Source organism: Phymastichus coffea, unplaced genomic scaffold, assembly GCF_024137745.1.
Source record: "Phymastichus coffea isolate CEN01 unplaced genomic scaffold, Cenicafe_Pcof_1.1 PCOF00136, whole genome shotgun sequence".
Classification (NCBI taxonomy): domain Eukaryota; kingdom Metazoa; phylum Arthropoda; class Insecta; order Hymenoptera; family Eulophidae; genus Phymastichus; species Phymastichus coffea.
The window spans coordinates 257,906-268,054 of record NW_026706947.1 but is presented as its reverse complement, the minus strand read 5'-3'; the positions used below and the strand labels follow the sequence as shown (position 1 = coordinate 268,054).

The following is a 10,149-nucleotide window of genomic DNA, read 5'->3' as shown; positions in this document are numbered from 1 at the left end:
TTTGTCTATTTATAATTACGCTGGTATGTGTTTTTTTATGTCTTTAGAAATAATATGTACGTATGCATTTTATTTTTTGTGTTGGTTTTAAATAAAAATTAAACTAACAAAGAGTCGCAGAAAAAGAAGCATGCGCATTGCCACTTCATTTATCACTTTCGATACGATATGCCTGATAATGACTTTTGTAACTTGAAACACGATGATATCAAAGTAATTTTTTCTATTTCTATGTATTTTTTTAAATATTGAAAACTCATAAAAAGGATATTATATCTTTAACAATACATTATATTTAAAAAATGTTGAATGAAAAAACATTTAGTAAGTTATAAATATCGAAATACCATGGTAACAAACGAAACTAGAGAAACTAGAGAAACTATTTAAATAAATTATCATTAAATTATATGGGTAGTGTAGCGATAACTACTTACCAATGGGTTGTCGATAAATGCCTAGTGGATTTGCATTAAAAATACCATAAGTGTTATCCATATCGACATAACTAGTTGAAATTTACTCAGATTCATGTAATATCTTGAAATCAAGTTGAAAATATTTTTCCCAATACTTATACTACGTAGAGTGTTACACATGCAAATCACCGATTTATTTATAACATTCGCATCTATTTTCATACATATCAATAACAAAACGCGCCCATTCACCCTCACGTTCCATAATTTTATAGATATAGTCTATTTTTATCAAATCTGTTAAAGAGTATGACTCTTTTATTTGAATGTCATGTAATTCTGGAACAGTTTTAAAGTTTTAATTTTCATGAATATTTTTGTCTTTACTACTACAACAGAATTTTTTCAAAATTGAGAAAGTAACTTCCCACTTAGAAAAAATGACATCTTTGTTAAAATAAAAAAATGAATAAATTTAGCAGCCTTGAGCCTACTTATTATTTGGCATAATTCCATAAAAATTGCATAATTCCGCGACACACGTGGTCAAGTCGTTGAGATAATCTCTCACAACAAGTGACGAACAGTGTTGGTAGCACAGCAACCGTTGCATGATTGATGGTAACGTGGTGAGAGATACCGTAGGAAAAGGTGGATATATACGGTAGCTGTTGAGATCGCTCCGTCAGTTTCTCGCGTGTCATCCGCGCGTCAAAATCTTTTTTTGATCGCGTAGCTATTTTACAAATTTATACGTACTTCCAATCACTTAATCTTGTCTTCATACAACAATTAAATATATTAATAACGCGGAATCTGTTATTTTAAACTGCAATCACTACGAAAATTGGTGTTATTTATAATACTTTAAATTGCTATATAATGACATCAAACAACTGTACTATGCCAAAAAAAGATACGGAACTGGTTCTGCGAGATCTGCAAACACTTCTTCGTGAAACTATAGGTAATGAAGTGATTGTTGTCAAGTATGACACGATAAATTTACTACCTAAAGGTGAAAACTACTCGAGCACGATGCTCAAGGTAAATTCAGTGATCAAGAGAACTGAAGATTCGCCCGAGGAAAATCTAGCTCTTGTTGCTAAAATGATACCAGTGACAGAATTTCAACAGAGCCACATTAACTGCACCACTTCTTTCAATAAGGAAATGTACGTGTATAAAATATTGATGCCTGCGTTCAGAGAGCTCGAGAAAGAAGTTGGTGTCAAGGACGAAGATCTGATTGACATAACTCCAAAATACTACGGAGGCAGGCTCTCGATGAATAGAGAAAAACTAGACGTTGCTGATATTGACGCGGTCATGCTGATGGAAAATCTGAAAGAGCACGGATATTACACAATGAACAGGATTAGAGGTAAGAACGAATATTTATTAAGATTACTCAACAAATGACTTGTTTTTAAGTTACGCTGCAACTGATTATCGCGGAGTCTTTGTTTCGCTTTTAATAGCCGACATTATAACACATGACTTGATGACCTTCACTGCATCGATTATTTTCATGAATCTTTTCCTTACCATTTTTCATTGATATTGTCGTTTTAATAATAAACAATACTTGTATTAATTAATATTTGTCTCTATCCAATGAATGTTGTGCTTGTTTAAGATTTAAATATGTGTGTACACAATACATCATAAGTAATTAATGTACGCAAAATTGAACACAAGTAAAAATATTTATATGAAAGTTTCAGAATGCAGTCAAATTAATAAATTTGAAATTACTGTATCGTGAGAATTTAGGGGGCAGGAAGCGATTGACAAAATGAGAACATCTCTGTTTTAGTCAATGTAAAATGCTGTGCGTTATTATTATTATAAACTTAAAATTCTCTTTGAATATGTGAATAGATGTAATCGTCGGCATAGTCGAGTATCATTGGCCTTGAAAAACTGTTTCACTTAGTCGCTTATATATGATCTCTGTATAGTATAACACATTTGATTTGGAGAAAAATATTTTTTCTTTTTTATTACTAAATAAAACAGTGTATTCTGCGAAACCTCAACATCAAAAGTTAATCTATCTATGGGGATTTATTCCATTGGGGCTTTACAACATATCCCGCTGGAATCTGTCTTCCCCTATCTTATTCGTCAGTGTTTTACTTCTGATGTGGATCCCAAAGACCACGAAATAAAGAAAAACACAATCTAACGTAGAAATACCTAATTTAACAAATACAATGTAACATACGGCATGTTTGCGGCCCTTTGACCGTTTATCAACTGACCGAAGGGCAAAATCAATACAACCCTCGACGCCCGAACGAAAGAATATCTGCATGGTTTCGTCAGCATTTTCAATATCAACCATTGGAGATTTTCTACAGAAACAGAATTCTTTTTCAAAGTAGCCAAAGGGTCGCATTCGAAGAGGTATTCTAAGTCCTACCCATTTAACTTTGAGTCTACGTACACCGAATGGTGGTCGGACGGATCCATATCGGACGTTTGCGTTCAGAAACATCGACGAGATATTACCGATTGGATAACATTAGACAGTTTGTATAATTCTGTCAATTAGAAAATATTTCATTATTAACGTTTTTTTAAATAATGAATTTCGTTCAAATCTTCTTATAATATATCTGATAGTAGCGTAGATAATCAGGAAGATTAAGCACTAAACACATTTTGTCTAATTTGTTTCAATAGGTTTGGATCTAGGTCACGCTAAAATGGCACTCAGGGAACTAGCACGGTTTCATGCCCTGTCAATGGCACTGAGAAAGAAAAAACCAAGTTTTTTCGAAGAAGTTAAGAAGTCTTTGAACGATTTTCCCTTTAAAATGGTAGAAAACGAATTCGATGATTCGATACGTCATATTATTAGTACTGTCTGTGAATACCCACAAACTGCTAAATATGAAGATCGTATCAGAGCATCAATAGAAGCAAATAAGGACTGGATAAAAACGATGAATACTGAGCCAGAAGAACCTTGGATCGCTATAAATCACGGCGATTTTTGGTCGAACAACATGCTCTTCCGACAAGGTAAGGCATCATTTTTTTTTTAACATATAGAAATATCTTGCATGGAATTAAAGTATACGATACCTCACTTTATTAAATACAATTTTTACAATTACAATTAAATACAACATACTTCAACGATTGAAATTTAAAAAATTTATTTTACAATATACAAATGGTTAAATGGTATTAATAAGTTCACCATGAGCCTACTCTAGATAAATTTCACTTTGATTGTAGCAATTGCGATGTACGTAATGTACATATGAAAATTAAAAACTATAACTTTAGTTGTTAACAAATTAGTAATGAAAACACTTAATAATTTATAACATAAACATAGTAATACATGATTCATTGACACTTCATCAAAAATTGTTGTATATTTTTTACTATCCATTTGTTTAGTTTTCGTTTAACAATTGTCTTTTGTTACCATATAAAACTTTTAGTTCTTTGAATAATCTATTGAATATTTTAATATCAATAACATAACTTCTGTTTTTATGTATCGTTTCATTTATTTTTGGAATCTGAATACTCTTGTCTCGTGTTTAGCTGTTAGATATGATATTTTCAACTTAGTTCATTATAATGATAACGGTAAGATGCTGTCTTTTTATTAATTATTTTTAGAAGTTTGCTTTGTAAGTTCTGAAGTAGATATAAAAAAGTATTACAGCACCTTCTCATATTAAAATTCTGTAATTTATAATAACAGACAAATTTGCATAATATATTTGTAGCAGTATTTTTGTATTAATGATTTTTGCTCATTAATAAAATATAAATATCAATTATATAATTTTCTTAACAATGTAGTTAATGTGACAAAAATATTCAAGATTATAATCTAATATTACTCGAAAACACCTGTTAGTCTCTTTTAATGCGTTTATTATGAATTTTAATCTCAACATTTTCAGGAACACTTACTGCATTGCTACCAAAAGTTATATAGACTGTTTTCATGTTTAATAATAATTTATTAACATTTAATCAGTTAGCTAAATATTCAGATAATTTATTCACTTCATCTATTCAACCCCGTGGAACTCTAATTTTGATTGTTTGATAGTTACTAGTTCAATTATTTAATCTAACGCTTTGTTTTTTATCGGATAAGTAGCTCTTGTGAGAGGTCATGTGTCGTTCGCATTTTTTTCATAGCGTATTTGATCCTAACTTACATTATTTATTTCATTAATGATGTTATTAACTATTTGGCTCTTAATTGTTTTGAAAGAACAATTTAATTTACTGTATTTTAAACTACATCTGAATAGCTATATATTTCTGATAAGAAATTTCAGAAAGTAACCAAAAAATAAAACTTTTTACGGTATTACGATTTACAGAATGATAATTTACATAGCCATTCAATATAAAATATGCTGATAACAAATTTAATTAACATTATAAATATCAGCATATATAAATAAGTACTACATTAATGAACTCTTTGAAAAATGAAAAATATTTTGTTTTTATTTATTTTTAATTTATAACATGGTTTATATTCTTGTATAGCATTGTAAATAGTTTAAAATAATGAAATTTAATACTAAATTAAACTTATCTGTTAGAAAATGGAAAGGTCAAGGACATTAAGTTCGTCGACTTTCAAATCACAAGGGTCAGCAGTCCATTAAAAGATCTGCCATATTTTCTATGTGGAAGTGTTGCAATGGATGTCATGGAGAAGCAATTTGACGAACTTTTAGATACATATCACAATAGTTTGATTGACGTCTTAACGAAGACAGGCTGTGCCACCAGTCCATACTCGAGAAAAAGTTTTGACGAACGGCTGAAAAAAGAAGCTAATAGCGAATTGTTACGTTGTTTGTTTGCAGCCAAATTTTTCACGCAAGAAACCAGTGATGATATTGATCTTAATGACATGGTAAACTCAGTAACAATGAGTAAGACCACTAATTTATATCTCGAACGATCGTGGATGATTGTATCTAAATTTGTCGAGAAAGGATGGATATGAACAGTTTAATACGGTCATTTAATTAGGTTACTTCAGCAATTTAGCTTGGCTCGAGTTCCATTAGAACCTCTGAAGCCACTCGAACGTTTTGAGCTTCAGAGTTGAATTTACAAACTAGCAAATTTCTATTTCAATTTTTAAGCAATTGTATAAATTTTACGCACTTCGATAAACAATTTTTTTGAAAGATTTTGAAAATATTCAAAGAACTCGAGAACTCGAAAGCTAAGCCGGCCCAATAGTTGAGTATTCGTAAAGCTCGAAGCGGCTTAAACTATTTCGAGCTCGGCTTAGCTCAGCTAAGCACTTGTTTAAATTGCTCGAGCCGTTCAAGCTGTTGTAGAAATCTAATTTTATTTTGTACAAACAATAAGTGTGGTAATTGTCTTATATAATAACGAATTTTTAACTTTACTAAGGAGATTTGTTAAGCTTATTTTTGTACACAAATATTTTTGTTAAAAAGTATTAAGCAATTTCATTTTTTTTCTTTTGTTTCAAACAATTCAGATATTAATTGTCTAGTCAACGAAATGTAGATGATAAAATTAATATACAGTTAGCATATAATAAACGCTCAAAAATATCTATGTACAAATTGTAACACCATGAGTATTACACATGTAGGTAGTTAGGGTCAGAAGGTTTACTATTCTGTTAAACAGTAATACATTATTCAGTATAGGAGAGAAATTAAACTTTGCTAGCGGGGCACTCATGAATAGAAATCAGTACTCAACATAGGTCGCAATGATTGTTTCTATTGAATATGTAATATACTGCTATTCAGAAGTACTAATTTAAAACAACCATTGATTTACGATTGTATAATATACAATGTATATAAAAGAACTCAATGTCTGTTATAAAAAGTATTTATAAAGGTTTATGTTCCAATAACAAAATGTACCACAAATTACATCTCCACGCATATACTCAGTTTTATACCTTACCTTTCCTAAAACCTAAAAATTGTAAATTTGTAAAAAAAATTGTTGCATGCACGTGAGCCTTGTTAGGTATATCTTATTTATGATTGATATATTAATATATAGATACAATGCGCTATGTGTACTCTAGTAGTTAGAGTTCGTACATATTTATTAGGCCAATTTTTTTCATAAAGGGCCTGTTATGCTGCATTAAGCGAAACAGAATATTCGAATGTTAAAGTATTTTCTGCTTACAGCGCTCTCTTTTATGCACGCTCATTAATTGTGATAACTTTCTTTGGTTTAAATCAACAACTACACTTTGCACAGAGTAACAGATCGATAATAAATTAGTTGAGCAATTTGAAACTTAAAATGGAAAACGTTAAACCTACGGGGATCTCTGAAAGCGTTTTCACTCTCTAAATACGCGACGAGACATAGGCGTGTTTAGGGTATCCGATAAAAATCACGAGGAGAGATTCTGCGAAACACGTATGTACAAGAAAAACAATTAGGGAAGACCGGACGACAAGCGACCACGTCAATTAGAAAAGAAACTCGGGTCCACGTGTAGCACAGACGCGGCACGTGGCCCCATCTAAGCCTTCTCTGAATTTTAAGCGCATCAGTATAGTCCACTTCAACAGCCGTTCCCAGAGTTCCTCTAGCGAAAATGACGTAATACGGGGTGAGCGCGTTAGTTTAAAAATGTGATTTATAATCCTTAAGCTCATACTAGATAAAATGACTATTAATAGATGCGATTTCGTGCCTTCCACGCCGTGCGCTCATTGTGCCTGCATTGTGACAGCACGCATGGTAACCATCGTTTGGCACGGCGTGCGGGAATTATGCCGACATTATGCCTTCCCGTTCTGCTGCACGAAATGCTTGCAGAATGCACGCATTGTGACGGCATTTTGAAAAAAATTTGTGCTGTATATTATTATTATATTATTATTATTATTATTATTATTATTATTATTATTATTATTATTATTAATGGTTTTTAAATAAAAATACATATTTTGAAAATTTTATTTATTATTTTTTATGAACATTTAAATTATTAAAATATTAAAATAATTTATATCTTTATTTTTAGAGATAATATAATAAATAATATCAATATAAATAATACATATGTATAGTCCAGTCATTACGGTGTCCGAAAAAATAATAAAATATATATTTTTCCGAACACCGCGTTATTTTTACTTTCGTCGAGGAAGATCGCGTAAATAATAAGAAAAATAGTCTTGATTTATGAGAGGTATCAGAACAATGTTTATTAATAATTTTAATGAAAAAGCAGTACTTATTTAGTATTTGTTTATATCTTTTTTTCTAGTTATCGTATCGAGATAAGCCTTGCGGCATTAGATTTATGATAAAATTTAACACAAGGATTGATATTTATTAAAATTAAATTAATTTATTTTAACAACAATATCTTGCATTGTTTGCAGAAATATTAAAAATGATAAACGGTTATATACTGGATAAATGAATATGGTTGTGATAATGGTTATATACTGTATAAAGAAGACTATAGTACATATAATCATTTATAATTTTTAACATTTCTGCAAACAATGAAAATTATTGTTGTTAAAATGAATTAATTTAATTTTGAAAGATATTGAACCAAGTAAAAAATGTTAACAGAAATCTCATATTGTAAGTCTTATTTCGATACGACAATTAGAAACAAAGATGTAAGCAAATAAGTAAATAAAATGGTTTTTTGATTCAAATTATTAATAAACAATGTTTCGATACCACTCATAAACTAAAACTATTTTTTCCATTACTTATACATGTGCTAAACATGCGCTTTCAAGATCAATAGGAGTAGTATGAATTCCAGATACCCTAGAAACACTCTAATTATAATTTACAATGCCGTCCATGTGTATCGGCAATTCGGGCTCCTTCTTCCCATATTTCAGGATTTACTGGCCTTCTTGGGTCTACATATATCCAGGGCAATTTCAACACTCCGCCATTTGTTAATGCAACTGAATGAATAACATTCCGGTTAAAATATTTAAAATCGAAGAGTAAATCGTGGAACAATTCGATATTAAATTAAATTATTCACCTAGGATGTGTTTGCTAGTTCCTTTCTCTGTAATCGTTTCTTGAATTGAATCAATTGACAAATGTAATATAAAAGCTTGCCTCTCCACAATAGGTAACTTTGTGTTAGTTAATAATGAGAAAACTACAACATAAAATTATTATTGTTAGTGTTAAATATGAATTGATATGGATGTAACAATTTTTATTTTAAGCAATTTACTTGTAGTATTGCTTTGAGTTTTTCTCTCATACAATTCTTTCCGTAGCTTCTTTACGTAGCTATTTCCGTTCTTTGACTTTTATCGTTAAAGTAACTATAAATAACCCAGTTTTCGGAATGAACAATATGTACTGGTCCCTTGGTTCTCTTGTGTAGGATGGAGAAAATCATTGATCCAGGTACGACATGAAGAAGATACAAATTGAGAGTATCTATAAATAATTAAACAAGATTTTGAGTAAACATAATTAGTTTTCGCAAAGTCCTTTTTATTACAGATGTAATAAATTAACTTTTATAAGCATCACCTTTTCCTTGAGTCACGACAGCAACCAGATTTGGATTGATATATTTGTATAAAACTGACCGATCACTCAACACTTGACCCTGCGAATGAACACGTTCGATTGAACTTTTTGAGACGACATGTGTTATCCGTTGTGTCTTTGACGAGAAAACTAATTCCCATACCTGAACGAAGGCAATGAATTTTAAAAATATATCACAATTTTTTAATTTTTCAGGTACAACGAAGATGACTTTAATCTGATTAATCTCCTGTAAATGTTCAGCTAGATTTTTCATTATTTTAATAATATTTTTTGGCAATGCATCAGATATGTTCATAACCATCACCTGCAATAATATATACCACACGATAGCTTGAAACGTTCATTATCCATATACTGAAGAAATAATCTCAGACCATTAATAATATATTGCATAGATTATATATTGAGTACATTATATGAGAAATAACATATTTATGGATTAAGCCCATTTCTTTATTATATTACATATTAAAAACTGGTAAATTGTTTTTCAAATATATTCCATAGACGACTACATATTAAATAAGTAACTTTTGATCAGAACACATTTTAATTTAGAAATTGACAAATTAATTTCGGTACTTACATTCATTGTTTTCAAATATAGTATTTGATCTTCAATCAAACTCAAAAGAGGTGAAATAACAAGGTACGGTCTATCAATCTCGACGCACAGCTGATAGGTCAACGACTTTCCCTTACCAGTGTTTAGAATTACAATACAATTATCGTCACCTAAGTTTACCTCAATAATCTCTCGCTGCAGAGCACGAAATTCAGCCAATCGAAACTTATCGCGAAGAACACGATTGACAATTTCCCAATTTACCATTTTTAAACTGTAAGATAATACAACCGTATGCCAGAGAAATAATCGCAAAACAACTGACTGCGAAACTGACGCTAAATAATTGATCGTTAGAAAATTGGCATTTTCATATATTATATATCGTCAAATAATAGTTATTATTTTGTCCGCATTACTTCCGGGGAGTGCATGTTCTTGCCTAGTTTTTTTCCCGCACTCGGTATTAGCATAGTTACCAAACAAAAAAAAAAGCACCAGTCTAAAACAGGCGATAACCGGCAGTATCTTTACAACTTTGAAGAAAGACAGTCGCAAAATCATGGCCACGTTAAAAGTACA

General features: G+C 30.6%; 1 protein-coding gene across 1 annotated transcript; it reads left to right on the top strand.

The window, feature by feature from the left end:
- Positions 1-1,124: 1,124 nt before the first annotated feature.
- On the top strand, positions 1,125-6,034 carry LOC131671812 (uncharacterized). The gene is made up of 3 exons (XM_058948550.1): positions 1,125-1,803; positions 3,111-3,452; positions 5,018-6,034. Exons 1-3 carry the CDS (start codon positions 1,302-1,304, stop codon positions 5,428-5,430), a joined length of 1,257 nt encoding a protein of 418 aa, XP_058804533.1. The 5' UTR covers positions 1,125-1,301; the 3' UTR covers positions 5,431-6,034.
- The last annotated feature ends 4,115 nt before the right edge of the window (positions 6,035-10,149 follow it).

Excerpts from the sequence above, each read along its gene's own strand:
- LOC131671812 (XM_058948550.1), top strand. The coding sequence starts at position 1,302 with ATGACATCAAACAACTGTACTATGCCAAAAAAAGATACGGAACTGGTT. Across the intron at positions 1,804-3,110 it reads CACAATGAACAGGATTAGAG|GTTTGGATCTAGGTCACGCT; the intron begins GTAAGAACGAAT and ends TTGTTTCAATAG. Across the intron at positions 3,453-5,017 it reads CAACATGCTCTTCCGACAAG|AAAATGGAAAGGTCAAGGAC; the intron begins GTAAGGCATCAT and ends CTTATCTGTTAG.